The sequence below is a fragment of the Arctopsyche grandis genome, chromosome 2, assembly GCF_051622035.1.
Source record: "Arctopsyche grandis isolate Sample6627 chromosome 2, ASM5162203v2, whole genome shotgun sequence".
Taxonomy (NCBI): domain Eukaryota; kingdom Metazoa; phylum Arthropoda; class Insecta; order Trichoptera; family Hydropsychidae; genus Arctopsyche; species Arctopsyche grandis.
Window position 1 is genome coordinate 36460538 of NC_135356.1, and position 25783 is coordinate 36486320.

Consider the following 25783-nt stretch of genomic DNA (forward strand, 5'->3'; position numbering starts at 1 on the left):
TTGATCAAACGAGATTAGCAAAAATAACAACAAACAGATCGTCATTATTACATCATACCTGTAATTATGTAGCAATTGGTTTTCAATAAAACAATCTTACATTATATACAATATTACTCCAATCCAATTAATATCAAAATACATACATACATATATGTATATACAATATAGTGCTATCATCCAGTGAAAATTAGTTTTTTTTTTAAACTTATCGTTACTGTCTTCACAAATCAACTTCCGCTTGCTATCAACGTGTTTTAAAAAATTATTGATACTGAAATCAATTTGAAAAAAGATAAATCGAGTCTTGACACTATGATTAAATGCATCTTACGTTATGTTATGTACATATGTATAGTCATTTTCATATACATACATACATATAAACATATGTATGTATATATGTAGCTCTAATAGTCATACATTGTAGATTTATGACAAATTATACCCGATGAGAAACCCATCGAGCATTATCCAAATAATTGTCATCGCGTGCAATTTATAGAACACGAATCTAGTCTTTTATTTAATTTGTTTATTTATTAAATTGATTGTTTATTAAATTTATTTATTTAGTGGTTTATAAAATTACCAGAGCGGAGACCAATCAACCGTTACTAAATTGGACCCATTGAATTTGAATATTGGTTTGATCTTGTTTGTGAAATGTGAGCGTTTAAAATATACCAAATTTTTACAGATTTTCGGCTTTTGCAGTTTTAACTCAAAATTTAATATTGCTGTGCCAAAAATGAGTATTGGAATTTTATTTTATTTAAATTTATTTGAATATTCATTTTTAAATTGAACGTTAAGGGATTCTACGAACCAAACAAACAAACATACATACATACAAAGTCCATTTCGAAATTATATAATGGACCAATAAATCCATGATAGCTCCCGAAAAAAATGTGTAAAAAAATATATACATATGTACATAATATAATATATACGTATATATTTGACTTTTTTTAAATTATGAGTATTTTAAAGCAATAAAAAAAATTACAATCGACACAAAAAACATTGAACTATGTATATTAAACACACACTTTTGGCACAGCAATACTAGATTTTGCGCATTTTCTTAAAAGCTCATCATATATGTATATAAAGACGGTAATCTGTGTGTGTGTGTGTGTGTGTGTGTGTGTGTGTGTGTGTGTGTGTGTGGGTGTGTGTGTGTGTGTGTGTGTCCTAACTCTCGCCGAACATAATGAATTAATCGATAAAAATCGATAAATTCATTTTTCGACGAGACGACTTTGTCGCGACTCGAACCGATCACCCCAAATAGTCTGAATATAGGTCTAAATTGAGCTAATTGTCAGGAACATCACGCCAAATCCAATTCTTCATTTCGCCTTTTTTTTTAACATTAATTGAAATATTCCTTCTCGCCATATAAAAATACCTAATTTTAATAATTTCATTTAGCGAGGTTTTGAACCATTTTTTTTATATATTTATTTTTCTCTCGAGCCTCGGACCCTCCGATCCAAACGCGATGTTCTCACGAGCCCGCGCCGCACACCATATCCTCGCCCAGAATACGTGTTGTAAATACACATCATATGTATATGCACGTAATTTTTTATGTGTAATAATAATATTCAACGTTACGAGGTCAATGACCGTTTGTGTATAATCGGAAAATATTAAATTTTGTTAACGTTAACTTTAAGAATTGAAAATTATTACAAATAAAGAATTGAAAACTATCCAAGAGTCTACGAAAATAACGGTTCCGGTTCCGGATTTTTTTTTTTTTAGTTTCATACGAGTATATAATAATTTTATACCCATGCGATGATATTTCATCGGGCTATTCACTAGTATCTCATAAATGGCAATAAACAAACAAAAACCATTGTCATTAATGGGTTAAACTGAATAAAGATTGATTAGTTTCCACTCCGGTATATAAAAAGTATAATTGAACATTCTATTTTAGGTATTCCAAGATACATATGTATTGCATTGAGACCGAATTAAGAGCTTTTCTCAAAAATATTCCATGCAGTTTAGTTGCGTTTAAACTTCAAAATGTGTCTATTAATCGCGATAAAATTATTTATTTATAGTGGTGATAGTACTAAAGCATTGACTAAATATAAAATAAAGCCGATTCGAATATAAAAAAACACCACATATAGACAAAGGGAAATCGCCAATAACAAATAGATTTTATTTTTCAGATTGTGACTGTTATCTTTAATATAGATTGCGCTATTATATGTAATATATACATATATATATATATATACACATATATATATATATATATATATATATATATATATATATATATATATATATATATATATATATATATATATATATATATATATATATATATATATATATAACTTTTCTAAAATCTCAATTCTCTGCGTCACTTTCGGATTTGCGTCACATTACTGTGATTCGAATTCGATTGTGAATAACTGATATAAAATTTAGTCCTATAAGACATATGTTGCTACGAATCTAAGCTTAGAAAATGGGAAACCACGTACCATTTTTTTATCTTATCAACATCAATTAAAAAAAGTCATTATTGGAATATTAAGTAATGGTATTAAGCTCCATGGTGCCATCATAAACGAAATTTAGTAGCACAACATATGTATGTACCTATACATATGTACATACATGTGTGGAAAGAATCTTCTCGAAACTCACCGACAAATTCTCAAATGTTATAATATCTTATATAAGATACCAATGAATAAAAACAGTGATTCTCAATCTGGAGTACGCGAAAAAAATAACAATGGCATAAAAAGATACAGAAGTATATGTAAAATAAATACATTTCTTTAACCAAACGACTTTTTAGACTATATCCTTACGATTTAGTTAAAAATATATGAAAATTTCCCCATATTATTGTTCAAATTCATCTCAAACACACATTCAAACTATTTTTCGTCCAAAATATCAACAACTAAATGAATTGAAAAATCACCAAATAAATGTATTTTCATATGCATATTTCGTTATTATATGTATGTATGTATGTATATGCTATAGTGAAAGCATATTTCAAGTGAAAATATATTTTCGCCAATTCAAGCAGTGAAAATGTATCAAACAATGAATTTACAAGGTTTAACTCTATAAATTTAACCCTAACAACCCAATCTTAAATGAATAGGGCCAACCCTTACTTAGCCTAACCTATCCCAACCCTTAAATAATACCAACCCTAACAAAACCTAAATTATTCCAGCATCTACAAACTTAAAATTCAATACAAAAATAAAATTCGATACAAATTCAAAAATGGACATACAATATGCCTTTTTCGTACATTTGTATATATGTACATATAATTAAACATTTTCCGATCAAAATTTTAAAAATTTGTTTATATGTACATATGTATATAAATTTTAAAAATGCATTCCAATAGTCTAATGTAGTCTGTAAATATAAATATTACATAATGGTAATTTGATTGAACAACTTAGCGAGACTCAAGTCAGTTAGCTGAATTTTTCTCATATTTATCAAATAATTGATATATTATTAACCACATTACACCTTTCAATCAAATTTTTAAGAAGTTGTTTGTTCATTTTATTCTAATTATATACCCAATTTATTCTAATAATATACGCTGTAGGAAAAGACTTTCTCTTTGACAGCTTCTCGACCAATAGCATTTCGCACAGATAATAGAACATTGTACGCGCGAAATGCTATTGGTCCAAATGGGGTGAATAGGACAGCATGTTCGTTTAAGCTAAGTGTCATCCTACATATGTACATCGGATAGCAGTCTCCGTGACGAGACAGAATGTTAAACGACAGAAAACGCAAATATCGGAAGGCAAAGATCGAAAATCGAAAGATCTTAAGTCGAAAGATCAAAAAAAAAAAAATGGTGCACGGTAAACGGTACATTCTCACTTAATTTGCGCGAGCAGGATACAACAGGAACAAGAGGAACAGGCTTTTCCTCCCGTATTAATGTGCGCGCGCAAAATACGGGAGGAAAAGCATGTTCCTCTTTTTCCTGTTGTATCCTGCTCGCGCAAATTAAGTGAGTATGTATCGTTTACCATGCATCTTTTTTTTTTTGATCTTTCGACTTAAGATCTTTCGATTTTTGATCTTTGCCTTCCGATATTTGCGTTTTCTGTCGTTTAACATTCTGTCTCGTCACGTAGACCCGTATTTATGTATCTTGTACCTACGTATTTTTCGTCTTTCGTATTTTTCGTTTCAACAGTCTATTGTTTTGACGTCATCTAACAAAAAATTCGCTTTTTTCCGATTCAAAGGATTCGAAGTTCCCGGGGGCGTAGGCGCCGAGGGCGAAGCCCTAGAACTTCGCCCCCTAGGGGACGCAAACCCCGGGGTTGTACATATAATTTTTTATAAGAGACTTACTATATATGTTTGTTTGTTCGTGACAGTCAATTTAATAAAAAAAACAAAAGAGTATTCAAATAAATTTATATAAAATAAAACTGTTCAAATAAATTTAATAAAATGTTTACTATAAGATTAGCCATGTTTAAGCGGTTTATATTACAAATACCGAGCGAAGTCGGATAATAAAGCTAGTTATATGTAAATCAAACTAAATAAAAAAAAAAACAAAATTCAAACCGAGTACTGTTGTATAAAAACTGTTGTCTAATCCGCACGTCGACGATGCAAATGAGAAAACTGTTTGAATTTTCCTCGTATCGTTGCTTGTCGGAAAAGCGACTTTTCTCAGAGAACGCGTAGCTTGGTATGACCGACACTTTTAAACCCACTTACATTAATCTGAACGACGAAACACCATAAATATGAAAACACACACACACACACTTACATACATACATACGTATTACTAATCGAAGCAGTTTCAGCTGAATTGTGTTATTCGTAACCTTGGTGTGTCACACAAGGGCAAACTATAGTAAAAAAATCTCGTATGCAAATTGCAAAGAAACGTCCAAGAATGGGAACGAGTGAATGGCTTATCGTGAAACACACTAAATATCATACGTGTATTGTAATTAGCCGCGTAAAGTAGGCCGGAGCGAAAAATAAAATGTTTGCCTCTTCAAAAACATGTCCTGGAACTATCAGAAGTTTTTTTCCCATGACTAAATATAGCACTAAAACGACACTACGGCCAACTGTGCACATATCCTAACACTTAAGAGGGCTGTACACCTGAAATCTTAATTTTGTTGCCGTTCCTTTCTTCGATATATATATTGAATGAATGTATATATTGAGTGAATGCGACAATATATATCAATATATATATTGAGTGAATGCGACAGTTGCGCTTCCACCAGATAATACGTATTTTAAATCGACAAAATCAAATTCTCCTATTTTCTCCTCCAAATCTAGACCAATTTTTAAAAAAATTTGATCATCGGTATGAGAAAGATATTTTCTGTGCATCTATCGGCGTATTTTTTTTTAAATCAACCGTTAAATAAGCACGCTGGACTCTTTTCGTGGGTGTAAAAAAGAGGCGATTTTATAGATGTTTGGCGGCTCCTAGCTCCTATAAAAAATAATTAATCAAAAAAATAAAACGATAGATGCACCACAATGGTGAATATCCATAGCATATTAAAAAATAATTTCTCTGGTGCCATTATTGAGGAAGGGAGAAGTATAGTACGTTTGTATGGACAAGGCGCTGATGTCCAGCCCTCTTAATACAATGTGCAAATTCAGATATCAACTAAAAAACCGCATACATATGTAATGCTTGCAACAATCAACAAATTCGGTCTAGCCAAATATGCGAGAGAGACGGGGGGAGATGGGTGGGCAATTTTATTGGAAACGTCACAACGATTAAAATACTTTAATCAATAAACATTACCGTGAAAATTTTATATTTCGCTCCGGACTAACGTAAATAGTAGTGTTCCCGTTTTTTAATTAAATGTTCCCGTGTTTACATTATTTCAGATCTAGCATCCCCCACTCGACCCCCGATGGCCAATTACATTTCGTTTCAGTTTCGCGTTGCATTTTGGTCAAGAAATACAACATTGTTCGTGCGTATAGCGGTCGGTAGAATTTGACTTTTATTTTTTGTTAGTTTTGAGTTCTTGTTTTGTATTCTGAAATATTTACATTAATAAATATTAATATAAAACACGTATGTAAGTTGTCGATATTATTAATTTATTTACGGAATACGTCTATATTTTATATTAATGGAAATTTATATTTTTTAGACGGTAAAAGTAATTAATTGTCAACGACAATTTTATTTATTTATTGTTATCTTTAAGTTCGTATTTTTAAATATTTACATTAATAAAATTTTAATATAAAATACGTAAGTTGTTGATGTTATTAATTTATTTATGGAATACGTTTGTATTTTAAATTATTGATATTTAATTATATTTTATAAAATAAAATTATTTAATTTATATTTTTTAGACGGTAAAAGTAATTTTCAACGTCATATTATGGAGAGAAAAACTTACAGTAATATTATTAAAGACCTTACATTGAATTATATAGTAATAATATTATATGTATATTTAAATAAGAAATGATTAAAAGAAATAAAAAATATTTTTTAAATATTATATATTTTTTAAATTATTGAAACTTACAGTAACAAAGCTTACAGTAGTATTATTAAAGACCTTGCATTGAATTATATAGTAATAATATTGTATAGTTAAATAAGAAATAATTAAAAAAAAATAAAGAAATTATTTTCCTTTCAATGTTGCAACACTTGCACGAATGCGACAGCATGCTCGTTTCTCGCAAGTCTCACGCTACATCTTTTTTTTATACGAAATTTTTATATATCCTGACACTTGTATTTGACATTTGACAAAATGTATTTAAATAGTCTAAGCCCTTTTATAAAAAAGATACACTTGCAAGAGAAAGTAGGGTTGAACGATAGAGTAATTTTTATTAAGATGCAATGGAAGTTAGTGGCTGTTTCAAATACCCGAGTATTTTCAGTCAAAGGTAGTTTTTAAAAGTGGTCTAATATATGTATGTATGTACATATTTGTCCACGGCTATATATAATATGTACATTCGAACATAATGCTAATCCGTTGGATTGTGCTAATCAAATGATATTTGTTGATAAAATATCGATGGACAAAATTTCACTTAATTAAGATTGTAGTAATCTGTTTAATAATACATACATGTTCAAAATATATAATATTACATGGATTTATGAGAAGATAGCATTTTTTTCTCAACTCAACGAATTCAAGTATTACATTTCAATGAAAATAAATAAATATATTTAGATATTTGAGGTTACTAAATAATTTTAAAATATTTCATACATACATATGTTAGTACGTAGGAATTGTATATCACTAAAATAATTGAATTAAACTATGTGATTTTCATTGCTAGAAGCTTTATTTAATTTTTTTCTGTGTGAGGAAATTATGTGAGGAGTTAGTGTTATTAAATATTGTATGTACCTACATATGTACATATGTACGTATGAGCCGATATTTTTGAAATTAATGTAAGTCCACCTTTCTTCATTTCGAGAAATATCTCGCAAAACATTAAATATAATGTATTGAGTTTTTTTAATATTAAAAAATAATGGTGGTCTGTAATAGTTTTACTCTGCTTTCCCTAGATTCTGGATATATTGAATTAAAAGTAGTGATAACAATTTGTGAATTAAATCAAACCGATAGTGTTTTTGAAACTGAAAATTGGACTTTCGCACCTTTCAAATATAACGGTTCATACATACATATATACATACATATATTTATATGTACTTATTTATATGGGATATTCATTAAAGGTGTTCAGATTAAAACTGCTTAAATTTTTTTATATAATTAACATATGGTTTCAATCTCCGTTAACGTGAATTCGCTAATTAATTTTTCGTTAAATTATATTTTTAAAAATGCATACTATTTAAAAAAAAAAAATATATATATATATATATATATATATATATATATGTTACACCGAATCCGTGAAATTGTCTATTACACGCATTCGGCAAGAGAATTGCCGAATGTGTGAAAAATGCAAGCACGTTGCCCAGTTCACGGATTTGGCAAATTCTTTGGCGAATGCGTGTATTCGGCAAGAATTTGTCTGCTCAAAGCATGGAGTCAGCAAATAGACAGCAGCGCTCCAGTGTTATTTTTTAGAACTGGACAGCGTGGACAAATGTCAAAGTGACAGCTGAATGAGGATGTTTAATTTACACATGTATAATATGACTACATACATATGTTTCGATCATCTCATATGACTTATACATGAATTAATTTTGATCAATATTTTATACATTTTGATCAATATTTTAACAGTGAAACATATGTATGCAGTCATATTATACATAATAATATGTAAATTAAACATCGTTATTCAGCTGTCACTTTGACACTTGGTTATAATATAACACGCTGTCCAGTTCACGCATTCGGCAAAGAATTTACGGAATCCGTGAACTGGGCAACGTGCTTGCATTTTTCACGCATTCGGCAATTCTCTTGCCAAATGCTTGTAATAGACAATTTCATGGATTCGGTGTAACACCGTGAAAATTGGTGAGTGGTGAAAAAAATATATAAAACGTATATAAAATAAAATATAAATTTTCACGAATGGGAGCGCTCGATAATTTCCAAAACTTGCTTTTAATAAAAAGTAAAAATAAACTCCGTAAAATTTGGTAAATATAAAAAATCCAGCATTGAAAACATTAATTAATAAGCTTGGTCTAAAAAATTAGAAAAATTAAGCTCAGCTGATGGCTCTCTATGGAAATTAGCTAAAGCGATTCGCAGGACAAAAAACTCGATTCCTTCATTAAATGATTTAGGAGTCACAGTGACGCGTGATTGCGACAAAGTAGAACTATTCTCAAAATCTTTAAAAAATATATCACACACTCACACAACATATCTAACAATCGCAACCGGTCCAATTCAAATTAATCGAACCAAAACAGACGCGATATTCTTTAGTGTTAGAAAACATAAGCCAATTACAGATCTGAAAATCCCCTCTGAAGAAAGTCTGATATGTTTCATTGCTTTTGGAAATGGCAATCAGTAATAAAATATTTAGGAGTAACGTTCGATAAAAGAATGAATCTCACATTGAGGCATCGAAATGCCAGACGATGCGGGGTATATTCTCAATATACCCAATATTTAATCGCCATAGTTCCTTATCAACTCAAAATAAAATAAAATTATATCGCGCGCTCATATTACCATTATTAACCTATGTTTCACCTGTATGGAATAACGCCCCCAATACTAACCTTTCCAAGCTCCAAATAATACAAAATAAATCCCTAAAAATAATTTACAACACACCCATATATGTATATTACTTGAAAAAACTGCATGCCATAAATAACATTCCGTTAGTTACAGACATTACTAACAAACTAACCAGTAGATTCTATGACAGAATCACTAATAACCATACTAACACACTTGTGAAGAGTTTCGGTGATTACAACAAAATGTCTATACCCTTCAGGTATAACATACAGATTACCTAAACACAATCTGCTTTAGATCGTCGACTTTAGAGATACTTTAATATTACATGTATATATTATGTATTACATGTATTATGAGCATTTATTAGAATTGTAAACAGGTTTTTGAGCTAATTTTCCTATTATGCTGTACATTTACTTTAGAACAATATAATACTAACAAAATTAAATTAAAATTGTAAAATAGAAAATGATCAGTAAATCAGTAGCTATTAAAATAGATATAAGATGTATTGTGAACATAATTTAGTAATAATAAAAAGCATTTAAAAATCAAAATCAAAACTTGCTTTTAATTTTTCAAATTTCAAGCATCAGGGCCTACACTGCTGATGATACGCCACTGGGTGCATTTCATATAAATAAAATGGTAGTTTTTGGTACAAATGTATCTTTTTTTCAAAAATTCAAATATGTAAATGATCCGCGGGATTTAAAATTATGAATTTAGTGGTCGGTGAAGTACGAAAGTTTGGCGGCCGCTGTTATAAAAAATCTTGTGTTAAATTTTGAACTACATACATAGGCTCTCAATTTCGAGACTTTTTTGAATAAAATTAAATACTTTTGGAAAATGTTCTTTATTTTACTTCCCAGTTAGCAATCAATTTTCAATAATAATACTGTATCCCAATTTTAAGCGACAAACCCGAGCTAACGACTTCACCTTATTTACATAATTTCAATTCAAAAGGGCTCCTATGTAAAAGTTTCTGAATAGAACAACAAAATCAACTCACCAAAATCACTGAAGTTGAGCGTTCGAACCACTACCAGGCAGATCGTCAACACCAATAAAGTCATCCATGATATTTTGACCACCATTTTCTTTATTTTTAGCTACCGGTTTGACGTAGATTTAAAATTTAACTCGGAGATGTCAAGAGACGCTAAAGATCTCTTTTTCGAGTAAACTTTTGTCCATCTGCAACAAAATCGAACACATATTTATTAACATACAAAACATACAACGTTACAATTCAATCGATTTTATGTATATTCTTCAGTTTGGACAAGGTACAAGAAACTTAGTAATGAGGTGAAAGATTTGGAATCTAACATCCTATTATCTTTTTTTCGATTGCAATTTGAGCTCAGTATCTTTGAATCAATACATAATAATAAAACAATACATTTTTTATTTATGAATACATGAACGTTTCATGTATTCATAAATACATTTTAGCTTCATGATGAAACTTAAAAAATATACGCATTTGGCGCGACGGATTTTTTAAATATCAGGCCTATCCTCAACTTCATCTAAATATGAGGAAAAAGCCAAAGATATAAACAGGGTGACTCCCATTTGCATACATTGAGACACTCTTAATTAGTAATTTAATATTCATAGACACACATTATTATCCGAGTTGGAGTCGGTAGAATTTCTAACGAATCTACGATTCTGACTCCACGGCAGGTTTGCCAGATTTCCAAAATCTCAAATCGGGACATTCATGATCGGAAAAAAAAGAAGTTAAAGAATTAAGAAAGACATTAAGAAAAAATACATACTTTCAACAAAATTATAATATATGTCAAAAAGTACATATGTAATGTATACAGAAAGAGAACATATGAAAAAAATGGTCAAATGATAATCCGCATGAATCACAGATAATCAAATTTATTGATTAGATAAATGAATTCCATTTTGATTTAAATGTTTCATACAATCATAACAGCTTTATTAAAAGTATTTTTCCGAACATTTTGGCTTGTTTCAAAATACGTTCGCCATCTTTGCTCGATAAAAATTGTCTACTCATTACAATTGTTATAAACATTTTATTTGACCATTCACTTGTTCTACTGTTTTTATTTGATCATTCTTCATTCTACTGTTTTTGGTAATAATCTGTTTCTCTCCTTTCTCCAGGCTGCACTCATTAGACTAAATATTCTTTCGAAAATTGCATTGTAATGTAAAATTGGGAGTATGTGAGCCACAATTGTATGCAAATGCGGAATGATCTTTAAAAAATATTATCCATTTCTCATATATTGCTTTTTTCTGTTCATATTATATATGTAATTGTAAGGTGAACATTGCAAGTACATAATTGTTTTGTTAATTCTTCAATTGACGAAAATTCGATTTTCATGATTTGTTTTAAGGACGATTCGATTTTTATGTTAAAAGTTGAACATATGACATCTTATATTATTAAACTTGTAAATGTAATACGATCGAGTGGCTTGAAACATAGACAATTCATTGCTTTTCTTCAAGATATTGAATCTGAGTTCACAGATATTATTTATCATAATCATATTCGATGGCTTAGTCTAGGAAAAATACTTCGGCGAGTATGGGATACAAAAGATCGTTCTATTTTTAAAAATGAAAAATATTATCGACTTCCCCGAATTAACTGATAATGACTGGCTGTGTGATTTTGTATTTACTTTGTGAGACATTTAAATACTTTCAACACGGTGTTCCAAGGGGAAAATTTACATGTCCATGATATGGTGAAATGATTTTACTTAAAAAATGCTGGTAGTTTCTTGATCAACCTACATATATAATCAAACATTTTTAATCATGAATATCAATAAAAATTCTTTACAATCAAGCATCACAGATGAAAATTTACAAGCATTTTTAAGAATTTCAGCTACAAAATTTTCTCCTGAAATTAAAAAACTGTTAAAGATGTAAAACAGTTTCATTCGTCAAATTAAATTATTTTTTTGTATGAAATTTAAAAAAAAATGTTTTAATTCCATTCACGATAATGAATAATGTATATCTAAAAATAGTATTTTAATTGTGGCCCGCCGCTCATTTTTAATTTCCAATGTTTTTATCTCATGAAAATGACGAGTGCTTTTATCTTACGTAGACGTATTGATTTTACATTTGAAACGCTATATTTTAAAGTGACGGAAGTCCACTTTTCTTGAAAATCACTTATTTTAATTCGATATGTCCAAAATTTTGTAAAAGCAGAATAAAATTATAACAGGCCACCAGTATTTTTAAATATTGTAAAACTCAAAACATTATATTTAATGCTTTGCGAGATACTTCTCGAAATGAAGAAGAGTGGACATACGCCACTTTCAAATATATCGACTCAAGCATACATATGTATATGTATGGATAAGAAACAAAAACAAATTTTATAAACATGAGCCGTTATATTTGAAAACAGTGTAAGTCCACGATTTCTTTATTTCGAGAAATATTATCTAATATATAATTTCGAAAGAGACTTTGTATGTAAGGTTTGGGTGGAAGAATCCGTGACATTAAATATAATAAATAAAGAAATAAGTATTCAAATAAATTTAAATAAAATAAAACTATTCAAATAAATGAAATAAAATGTTAACTATTAGATTCGTCATGTTTAAGCGGTTTATATTACAAATACCAAGCGAAGCCGGGTTAAGCCACTAGTAACGAATCAAAAGAAGTGATAACAATTTGTAAATTAATTCAAACGGAAATAGTGTTTTTGAAACTGAAAATTGGACTTCCGCCACTTTCAAATACATATAACGGTTCATATATACATATATGTATATGTACTTATTTATATGGGATATTCATTAAGAGGGCTGGACACCAGCGCCTTGTCCATACAAACGTATTACACTTCTCCCTTCCTCAATTAGGGCACTAGAGAACTTGTTTCATTATATGCTATGGATATCCAACATAGGCATGTTTCTATCTTTTAATTTTTTTTATAGGAGCTACCTATCTATTCGTTTATTTTATCGAGGTAAGCCAGTTATCAATAGAATTTTTGTTATTAATCCAAAAGAATAGTCGAAATATGATTTTGAATTTTAAGATAAGTGGAATTTTATTTAATTCTCATTTAAAGATAATTTAATATATTATCCCTATTAATTCAATTCAGATTCGGGTAAATACGAGTAAACACTAGTACGAGCTTTTTGCTCGCAATTTTACCGATTTAAATTTCAGCACACTTCCGATTGACCTTTTTAAATGAAAACAAAAAATATTGTGGTCAGAACACTATCTCAATTAACATGTTTCAATAGAAAAAAACTCAATATAAAATAGTATTATCGGTGGGAAAAAATCACAAGTGAAAATACGTACTTTTGACTTTTGATTAGAACTGGACGACTACTTAGAGAGATTTGAAAGCTGAAAAGTACTACAAATAGAAGATAAAATACCCGACTATAGATTCCAATATTCATTTTGAACAGGAAATTGACAGATTTTAAGACATCGACCGAACAACACCAAGATATAAAAAAATCGCGCGATTTATAAAACACATATATCTCCGAATCTTGAGCCAATCAACATTTTTACTACCAGATTCTTGTTCAATGGGCACAATTCTATAAGGAAATTCATATCTCGTCTCTGAACCAAAAAAAAAGTCGTCATTTGTCGAACAGTGTAACTAAACATATGGTTTCAATCTCCGTTAAGAGGGCTGGACAGCAGCGCCTTGTCCATACAAACGTACTATACTTCTACCTTCCTCAATTATGGCACTAGACAAATTATTTTTTAATATGCTATGGATATCCACCATTGGGGTGCATCTATCGTTTTATTTTTTCGATTAATTATTTTTTATATGAGCTAGGAGCCGCCAAACATCTATAAAATCGCCTCTTTTTTACACCCACGAAACGAGTCCAGCGTGCTTATTGAACGGTCGATTTTTAAAAAATACGCCGATAGATGCACAGAAAGTATCTTTCTCATACCGATGATGAATTTTTTTTAAAAATTGGTCCAGTTTTGGAGGAGAAAATAGTAGAATACGAAACCTCGATTTTGTCAATTTAAAATACGATTTATCTGGTCGAAGCGCAACTGTCGCATTCACTCAATATATATATTGATATATATTGTCGCATTCACTCAATATATACATACACTCTTTTCGGTTTCGGGTGTACAGCCCTCTTAACGTCAATTTGCTAATTCATTTTTCGTTAAATCATATCATAAAAAAATGCTTACTATTTAAAAAAAAAAAAATATATATATATATATATATATATATATATATATATATATATATATATATATATATATACATACATATATAAGAGTTTCAACCGTAAAATAGTCAAATAATCCCGTGAAATATAACGGCTCATACATATATTGGATTACAGAATGTCTACGAAAAGGAAACACTAGCGTAAAGAGTAAAAAAAAAACACCGTCACGTGATAAAAACACCTCTCACCTCTCCTCGTATTTTTTATAAAACAAAAATAAATAAATTAAACATTAAAAAAAACAACGATATATGTAAATAAATAAGCCAAGACCTGTGAACGTGTACACTGAAGATACACTGAAACACAATAATGTGAAAACCACACGCGTAAAATGCGTAAACGCGTAAATCACATAAACAATTTCGATAGATAATATTATTACGAATAAAATAAAAGCGTGGATTATAATCGAATATAAAACCGTCACACCGATAATGATGACACGTGTGACGAAATTGAAATTTTCTTAAATTGACATTAAAGTTTGACGCGTCGCGACGAGGAGGAGTAGGAGGAAGGGGGCCGAAACGCAATTTTTCGATCGCCCTATACCAGTGTATAGTGCGATCAATTCGAGGGGTACGACTCACCTGTCAATCGACCGTGTAATAATAAATCCGAATACAATCGACCGCGTTCACGTAACTCAGATCGCCTCCTAATAACTGATGTTTCGTTATATCGTTCGGCTGTTTTAAACGAAATGATAAGAAAATGTGACTCAGCCAATTTTAATCTCCCGCTCTTTTTTACTTATACCGATTCTAATGACGATAAAGAGAGAGAGTGTACATACATACATATTATCACTATTCATCGAAAATTATAATAACCTATGTTTAAAAAATTACATATGTTACATTGCTTTTGGAAATGGCAATCAGTGGAGACAAGTATTTTGGGCATTTTGCTATTAATGCTTAATTGATGCTAAAATTCGGAATAAATGCGAATAGATGCTAAAATAACAAACTCGAGTGAAATTTACATAAAATTAATAGACAATTTAGAAAGATCTTCATATCCCTTTGTCCATTTATTATGTGAAGAAATTGAGGGGATAAAACAGAGCTTGCAGTTTACCATAGATGGTGTTTTTCCTGTCGAAACCAAGCAACTGCTTTTGTCTACTACTGTGAATAAAGTGCTTGATGACTCACCCCTTTCAAGAGCCATTCGATTATTTAACCTGCTTTCTGGGAGCCTTGATGTTTTTACTGCATCATACAGTTCCGTCAGGCAGCATATTTTATTTTATTTATTTTTATTTTATTAATTGAAAAATCAACAGACAGGATGTACATAGATATGTATAAAAAAACAAATATTAAATAAATAATATATGTAACATCCGAGTCCAATAATAGATTTTTACAAAAATGAAAAAGATAAATATAAGGAAAACATTTTAAATGACTTCTAGCTACATACATATTTCCACATGTTGTTTTCATTTTTTAATTTTATTATTTAGCATAATGTGTATGTATGTTGGTTTTATTGTTATTTATATATGTATACTATTTTTTATTTTTATATATATGAGTAATTTATCTTTATTTATGTGTATTTATGTGTTTATGTGTTTATGCATGTATAATGTTTGTATGTATATGGATGTACATATGTATTGTATGTGTATATGTATATATATATATATATATATATATATATATATATATATATATATATATATATATATATATATATATATATATATATATATATGTATATGTATGTATATGTTAATATATGTTAATATATATATATATATATATATATATATATATATATATATATATATATATATATATATATATATATATATATATATATATGTATATATATATATATATATATATATATATATATATATATATGTAGGTGTGTATGTATGTATGTATATGGATATATGTGTATTTTTATATTTATGTATGTATGTATGTGTATTTGTGTATACGTGCAAGTATTTGTGTATATATGGATGGTGTTCATATATGTTTATATAATTGTCTTTGGCCAGGAAGGCGCATTGGGTTTACCTGTTAGGCCTTCTTGGTGTAAATTAAATAAAAAATAAAATAAAAATAAAAATAGTACATAGACAAAAGTGTGGATGCTGAAAGGTATTTTAGTAAATATGTACAATATAATTTTTACCGATCGCCGCACAAATCTCAAAAAACAATCTGTAGAAATATGCTCCATGCTGAGTTTTAATCAATTTTAATTGGTATTATAATTTTATATTCATGTTTTTTTCATTGAAATTTTAATTCCAAAACATTTTTTAATTTTTCTATTACTTTTTAATTGTTAAATTGTATATATGTATGTATGTATATAAATTTTATTAAAATTCATCGAATTTTTTTATTATTTAAAATTAAACTCTTCATAAAAATGGATGCTAAAATTGAATATTTTTAATGGCCTAAAACGCTAAAATGCAAAATGAAAATGCTAAAATTGACAAAAATAGATGCCCAAAATACGTGTCTCTAGCAATCAGTAATAAAATATTTAGGAGTAACGTTCGATAAAATAATGAGATGGGCACTTCACATTGAGACAGCGAAATGCAAGGCGATGCGTGGTATATCCTCAATATACCCAATGTTTAATCGCCATTGTTCCTTATCAAATCAAAATAAAATAAAATTATATCGCCCGCTCATATTACGATTATTAACTTACATATATGCTTCACCTGTATGGAATAAAGCCTCCAATACTAGCTTTACCAAATAATACAAAATAATTTATAGCACAGCCATATATACTAACTTGAAAAAACTGCATGCCACAAATAACATTCCGTTAGTTACAGACATTAGTAAAACAAACTAACCAGTAGATTCTATAACAGAATCACTAATAACTTGACTGCGGATAGAGACAGTGCTTTTTTCAGGAATTGGGGAGATTTGGCTATATTTACAAAGCTAGAGTACAAAATAAAAAGGTTGGGCGAACCTTTTACAACAATTGAACAATAAACGGCGCGCTGTGGATCCGGCCTTTACAGCCCGGATAACCAACGTGCCGTTCATTGTTCAAATGTTGTAAATGCATTCTTAAAGGTTTGCCGAACCTTTTTTACCGAAAGCATTTACAATAATTGAAAAATGAGCGGCACGCTTTGGGTCCGTACTCTAGTAATAACCATACTAACACAGTTGTGAAAAGTCTCGGTGATTACAACAAAATGTCTATACCCTTCAGGTATAAACACAGATTACCTAAACACAATCTGCTTTATATCATCTACTTTAGAGAATCTTTAATTAATATTATGTATTAGATGTATTATGAGCCGGTCTCCGTGACGAGCCAGAATGTTAAATTACAGAAAACGCAAATATCGGAAGGCAAAGATCGAAAATCGAAAGATCTTAAGTCGAAAGATCAAAAACAAAGGGTGCATGGTAAACGGTACATACTCACTTAATTTGCGCGAGCAGGGTACAACAGGAACAAGAGGAACAGGCTTTTCCTCCCGTATTCTGCGCGTGCACATTAACACGGGAGGAAAAGCCTGTTCCTCTTGTTCCTGTTGTATCCTGCTCGCGCAAATTAAGTGAGTATGTACCGTTTACCATGCACCTTTTTTTATCTTTCGACTTAAGATCTTTCGATTTTCGATCTTTGCCTTCCGATATTTGTGTTTTCCGTAATTTAACATTCTGGCTCGTCACGTAGACCCATTATGAGCATAGAAGTAGAATGCATAGAATGGTCATTGTTAGAGGTAGGATAGCCAAGGGGCCGCTCATTGTTCCATTGTTGTAAATCCTTTGTAAAAAAGGTTCGGCAAACCTTTAACAATGCATTTACAATATTTGAACAATACACGGCCCCCTCAGGGTCCGGTGACGACAGTGATCATAAGTAAACTTCGGCGCGATCCTGCGCACCATTGTTCATTTTTATGTTGAACCTCTTTATTTTGCTCTCTAGCTTTGTAGTTTGCCCTCTTTCCTGGAAAATAGCCCCAAAACTCCTATTTTTTGTTCCAAAAGCAAGCTCCACCACCGAAGACCAATCATAAGTACGAGACGGCGCTCGGATTCTATTTGGACAAAAAAATGGGTTCACCACCATGAATTTCTATTGTCAACCTGTTTTTTTTGCTCTCTAGCTTTGTAGAACAATAATAATAGACAATAGTCAACCCTCTTTCCTGGGAAATTGAAACGCACCGCCGATCTATAATCATAAGTAGAGATCAGCGGTCGGTTTCTATTTGGACAAAAAAATGGGTTCACCACTGTCAATTTGTATTGTTAACCTTTTTTTTTGCTCTCTAGCTTTGTAGGACAATAGCAACTGACAATGGTGAACCAAATTTTTTGTCCAAAAAGAAACCAACCGCCGATCTCTAATCATAAGTAGCCTAAATAAAATCTTGATAGTAATATTCTCAGTAAAATCTTATTTATCTTCAACACTTAATCTTCTGAATGATTTGTCAAACAATCGATCGAGAATGCAACATTCCAAGGTACCAACATACGGGGTACAATAACAAGATACTAACTTTACCAAATCCATATTAATGTCTCCGACATGTAGCTGGAGGAATTTAATGATTAGCCAACTCAATAAAAATTACATCGGAATCTTGTGTCAATTTGAAGCGATGACAGCTAGCTATCCAAGCACGTCTTTTGACCACTCCTTCACAACTCACCGGTTAAACAGCCAAATATTTATTTGTAACAGATACTTTTTTCACCCTCATTTACTCTCATGTAATATATATGTAATTTCATGAATTAGTCAGTGTATACAAGGGTGGATCAAATCGATTGGGGAGTCTAGATGCAATTTGATCCCCCCCCCCCTCCTCAATATAAATAATGCCATTCTTTTGAGACATTCAAAGACAAAAAATAGTATTTTAAGCATGCAATAATTTAGAACTTAAAGACGATGGGAATATTTTTAGATTCTTTTTCTCACTTCAAAAATTTTGTTATATAAAACTGGTTGGTTACCCCAATTCAAAAATGTATTATATTTAAAAATTTTCAATTTTTTATATCATAAAGATGATAGGAATATTTTGAGATTAACAGGGGGGGGGGGTAAGCACCGAGATTATATTTTTCAAAGGGGGAGGCCTAATAGCAATAAACCATGTGATTTTTATTTCAACTTAATAATACTAATGTGACGACCTGCACTATGAATGAACAAATTTGCTTTAATTTAAATTATACGTACTAGTTTTAATAAAAAGATAAATGTCACGTTCATTACAAGAAACCGTAATATAACAGTCAATAAAACCATACACTGATAACCAATATGAGTTAGGAAAACAAACAATGCGTGGAAAACTTCTTAATTTAGTAAAAATAAATCATATGAAGCGCAATTTTTAGATTATCAGAAAACGCAAAAATAGGTTTATTCAAAATGTGTATACATATTTTAAATTTTCTTTCATTCAGTAAAAATTTGTCTTGTTTTACAATCATGTATAATATAGCATATAACAGACTGTTATATGCTATATTATATACGATATGCATAAGCATTTTGAATATATTTTCAATATGCTTTAGATAAATATAATTAATAGAGAATTTAGTAATTTGGTGTAATTATGATTGCTTATTACTGTAATAAATTATTAAAAAATACTCATACTAAAAATTTGCATGTCTTTAGGTTACCTATGTATGTATATAATATAATTAAAATTCTTATTGTAAAGAAAATCATTGTCATAAAATAAAATAAAATAACTGGTATCTATGGTTATTATTTAAAAACTTTTTAATAATATACAAAACAAACTAAATAAAAACTTTTAAAAAAAAATCATAGATGTCACGACTAAAAACTGATTTAATTGTCATATATAGTATTATTTCGCCTGAAAATATAGTAGTTTAATATATTTAAAAATCATAGACGTCACTACTACATGTTTGCATGATAACGAATTATTAATTTTAAAGTTTATTATGTACACACGTGTAAGGGTGGCACGACAAATCAGCGCAAATCAACTTAACGCCGACCTTACGGCGTAGACACCTCAGCGCAACGACAACTCAGCGGATGACAATTCAGCGCATGGACTATTCAGCGCAAAATCAATTTTTTCAATAAGTTTCAAATGTGTTTTCAAAAATAATTACTGTATTGAAATTGTCGGTCACATCTACATGATAATTTCATAAATGCGAATAAATTTATTTGATGATACTCTTTGTGCCTTTGTGCCCGGTTTAGAAGCCCTGCTTGAAAATAAATTTTTGCGGCATTAGTTGAGAAACCCTGCTTGCGTAATATTTCAAGGCACAAAGAGTATCAAATAAATTTATTCGCATTTATGAAATTATCATGTAGATATGACCGACAATTTCAATACAGTAATTATTTTTGAAAACGCATTTGAAACTTATTGAAAAAATTGATTTTGTGCTCAATAGTTCATGCGCTGAATTGTCATCCGCTGAGTTGTCGTTGCGCTGAGTTATCTGCGCCGAAAGGTCGGCGCTAAGTTGGTTTGCGCTGAGATGTCGGTGCGCCACGTGTAAGATATAATAACACTGAGCAACAAAAAATCACGTTTTAGAGTTACCAGAGCGGAGACTAACCAATATTTACTAAGTTTGACCCACTGAATTCGAATATGATATTGATTTTTGTTGGTGAGTGATCGTTTACGAGATATGAGCGTTTAAAAAAATCCGCGATTTTTACAGTTTTTTGACTTTTGCGGTCTTTAACTCAAAATTTAGGATTGTTACGCTCAAAGTGAGTATTGGAATCAGTAGTCAGATATTTTTCCTATTAATTTTTATATTTCATTGCTTTGAAATACTTATAATTAATTGTCTAGCGAATTTTAAACGTCAAAAATATATTTTTTTTTACGGATTTTTTCTACGGAAAAAAATTATACTACAATATAAATTGTACGTATATGGGAAGTGAGTTTGCATCCAAAAAATATATATATTTTGATTACTTAATAGAGTGATTTTATTTCACGATGGCGTATTTTACAAATCATATAAGACAGACTTGAAATGAACTAGAAACAAATTTAAATTTAAACTGCATGTGTGCTCAATAATTTTATAAAATACTTTTTTCGAAAGAAGAAAATACACCAAATAACTACTGAAAAATAGACACAAACTTTGCGGAAGGATTTTCGCATAAGCGATCTTTCCGTACATATGTATACATACATAGACTATTCCGAAAAAAATTTCCGCACATAATTTTTGCCGTGCGTTTCGTATTTATTCCTCTTCAAAACGGGACGTACGTTCTAAATTGAAACGTGCCGAAAAAAACTTTTTCCTCCTTATTTTTGCCATAAATTATTACATTATACATATGTACATATAAAATTTCTTTTTGCACCACTAGAACTCGTCAAATTAAATTAAACTATCGAAAAATACTAATTTATTTATAGATCTCAAAGTTAAATAGTAATAATCGTTTAGCATCAATGAATATGGTAATTGGATTATTAGTCACATTGCGATCGCCCAAAAGACAATTTTTGCCATGAAAATCGCTAATACGGAATATTTGGCACTCGAATTCTTGTTAGTATGATGGACTTTTAAGCGGCCAGATGTTCTGTTATTGAGATTTTAGTGACCTTAGGGCGAGCGCTTAGTTACCAATAATCACCGAATTAATAAATATCTACTTGTCTTTTTGATAGTCCTTTTATTCACTACTAACTTAAATTGTTTTTTGGGCGATCGCAATGTATTAACCATCATGCTAATGCTAACGTATCATAAATAACTATTCATGACCAATAGTTATTGTATATTCAGCAAATGTAACATTTCCTCTATTGATTTAATTAATTTTAGAATACATCTCTTGATATATCGTACATGGCCGTACACGAAAGCGCTACGTTCACAACGACCCCGATACTAAAATCAGACCTGTCAAACAAACGTCAAATTACTAGCGATGTTCAACTTTGGCATACTGAGACGATCAATAATTGCACTCCGAGAGACAATTCTATTAATGATCTGCTTTACAAGCCTGAAAATATGTCGCGAAAACGCTTCGGCATTGGCAAAATTGCACGATATGATTTAATTCTGACATTTGGCCACCAGTGTTGCCACACTGCGCAAAATTGTGTAAATATTGTAACGCGTCAGTTGCAACTTCAGTCAAGTCGCGGTCGTCGAGCCGCGAGGACGTCTGTGCGTGTGAGTTGACGTTTGACACGATTGATTTTATTGATATTTACATTTGTATACATTGAAACATGAATTACGAACTCTTTCATACAACGGTGACATTTTGATTTTGCTATATTTACCTTTATATTTGTGTCATGTATCTAATTAATCCATCACATGTACGTATTCGTACATATAATATACCGTTTTGCCATCTCTCTACTTGTCTGCTTATATATAGAATCCTGTCATTGAATGAGCTCTTAAGGGTTTTCCGAAATCCTTTGTTCAAAATGTAATGTTTCCTGAAAAGTTGTTAAAAAAATTAACTCTCTCTTACAAGCAATGCGTTTTGAATTGGTAATGGAATGGATTTTTGAGAAAAGATCGGTGCAAATTAAATGTTAGTATGTATTATAACATCTTCAATATTATGTTTTTCATTTATTGCAACTGAAACTTGAGCTGTAGCCATTCATATACAGCCCTAATGACCATAGATGAATTGAAACCAATCGAGAAAATCGGGTTTCCATAAATTTTTTTTCGAAAATAATTCGAAATCTGTACAAGAATCATTTTTTATTAAATGCACATACAATATTACACGATTTTTGAAACTAGACTATGTATTTGGAAGCCCATTGTTACGGAAATTGGATAACATCTCCGACACACATACATCACTAAGACTTTATCCATTAAAAATCCAAAGAACTCAATACTCATACAGCTAACCGTAAATACGATTTAAAAAAATATCATAGCACAATATTATTATTATTAAAATAAAATAAATTTACCCAAATATACTTTTCCTGTAGAAACTTACATATATATAGTTCTTACTATTTGAGGGGTGGTGTTTTTTTTATTTGTTTCCAGATTAAAATCCAAAGTTTGGCTCAATTCTGCCGGTTTCTATATTTTAATTTTAAATATTATATGTAAATTGTGTAAAAAGCACACTCACAAGAATGTGTTGTAGACTACAAAAAAAAAAAGTTTATTAGAAAATCAATAAAAATAAGGTAACAAAAAAAAATAGGCTGCTATAGAATTTTTTTATTTATTTTATTTTATTTTATAAAGATATATATACCAGGAAGGCCCAACAGTTAAACCCCAATGCGCCTTCTTAGACAATTAATTACAAACATTGCAGCATTTTTTATATTACATAAATCGCTGTATTTCTAGAGACTAAACAACAATGAATTAATTAATCCATAGAGACATCTATAGATTTAAACATGTACATAAATTTTTACATATTGTATTTAAATCAAATTCAGATATTTGTGACATAGTGGGTAGGATGGTTTTTGCCAATTTGATAGAGGAACCGTTTCAACAATGAAATCTGATAAATTAGCACACTGTGATAGGAAACGATCGACTTGGAGTCATAAATATCCAACTCTGACCAGCAGCATTAAAGATTAGTATGGAATCGAACCCGGCAAGCTCTTGGTGCTAAACATAAACGCAACCACCGAGCCATACTGCTGGCTATGTACATATTCAGGCCCGATGAGAGGAGGGGGAGAAGTTCCAGGGCCCGGTCTACTTGAGGGGCCCCATATCGGAACACCCGACTGACTGATATTGATATTTTATTATATTAATCTACATTAATAATACATATTTATTAATTGTTGATCCACGCATTCTTTGTGTCCATGTGAAATCGTACCTGTTTCATATCAAACTTTCTTATTCAATAATCAAAAAAAATAACAAACAACATATAGGTATTTTTCTAATATTTCTGATGGATTTTTTGCATATTAAAAACATATCTAGAAGATCTTTTTATATAAGTTTGCCTTATAAGCCCTGAAAAATTAAATTTTCCAAGAGCCCGAGATTTCTCTTGGTGGCCCTGTACATATTATATTATATATGTACATTTGTATGTAGTAGATTATTTATTTATGTTAACTTATCATTATTATTACTTGTTTTGATTAATTTTTTTCATGAAATGGAGAAAAATGTACATATATGTTGAAAATTTTATAAACTTTTATTTCCTTATCCGTTAAAATTCTCTATTATCTTATTAATTAAATTTCACATTTATATTGAGATCATTTTCTGTATCGGAAGTATTTGAATATTGTAATAAATCTAAATTTATAAAATTGAACTTACTTATGTACATATATTTACATACAATCATACAAATTAATTAAAAAATAAATTAAATTAAAATTTTACTTCACATTCTCATTTTGATTGTGTTGTATATTAAAACTTGTATTATTAATAGAATAACATAATTGCATTATGTGTATGTATGTTAATAATCGAACTGTTAATCAAATGAATTCATATTAAAATCTACATACATATGTATGTATGTAAATACATATAGCTTTTTCAATTCCTGAATCAGTCATTTTTGTGTTTATTTATTTTTTTATCGTAAAGATATGAACCGTGCAATATTCAGATGTAAAATCAGCGGACTTTGATCATTCTAATTATTAATCTGAAAAAAAAATAGTGTGTCCGGCAATTTTTTCTGCATTTAAAACAAATCATACAACTTCATGACACAATATTCCAATTGTGCCGATTTATAAACAATTTTATCGTTGATGTTTTCCCTCTCGTTGGTGTCTTTTGATGAGAGATATTATTACCTTATCTTGATGTCGGCTATTCAAAAATAATAAAATAATGATATTACAACAATGTACGTACTTACAATGCTTTGTGTTCGTAATAATAGATACAAATACATATGCATTTACATAAATATATTGTAATTATTAGTCGTTCAATGATTTTGCACAACATTTGTCATCTAATATCTTATTTTATTTCCAATCAAGGCCTATTGAATTATTAATATATTATATATATAGTATATGTACATCACATTTCAAATTGTAACTTTACGCTATTAATCGTACATTAATGTATGTATTTATATACATATATTATTAATTTATAATTACTCTTATTTTAAAATCGATCACCCTCTTGAATTATTTATTGCTTTCTTTATCTGTATCGCAAT

At 29.9% G+C, this 25783-nt stretch overlaps 2 protein-coding genes across 2 annotated transcripts in view; one reads left to right on the forward strand and one right to left on the reverse strand.

Moving 5' to 3' along the window:
• Positions 1-15227, reverse strand: part of LOC143922620 (sodium/potassium/calcium exchanger 5-like) — a 42542-nt gene extending 27315 nt beyond the window's left edge. Inside the window, exons 1-2 of the mRNA XM_077445949.1 lie at positions 15148-15227; positions 10273-10457 (exon numbers count right to left, since the gene is read on the reverse strand). Of these exons, the coding sequence (XP_077302075.1) occupies positions 10273-10357 (85 nt within the window). The 5' untranslated portion in view covers positions 10358-10457; positions 15148-15227. The remainder of the gene's footprint in view (positions 1-10272; positions 10458-15147) is intronic.
• A 7499-nt stretch (positions 15228-22726) lies between these two features.
• Positions 22727-25783, forward strand: part of LOC143922542 (tetratricopeptide repeat protein 39B-like) — a 40839-nt gene continuing 37782 nt past the window's right edge. The window contains exon 1 of the mRNA XM_077445809.1: positions 22727-22779. The gene's annotated coding sequence lies outside the window, so the exon portion shown is untranslated. The remainder of the gene's footprint in view (positions 22780-25783) is intronic.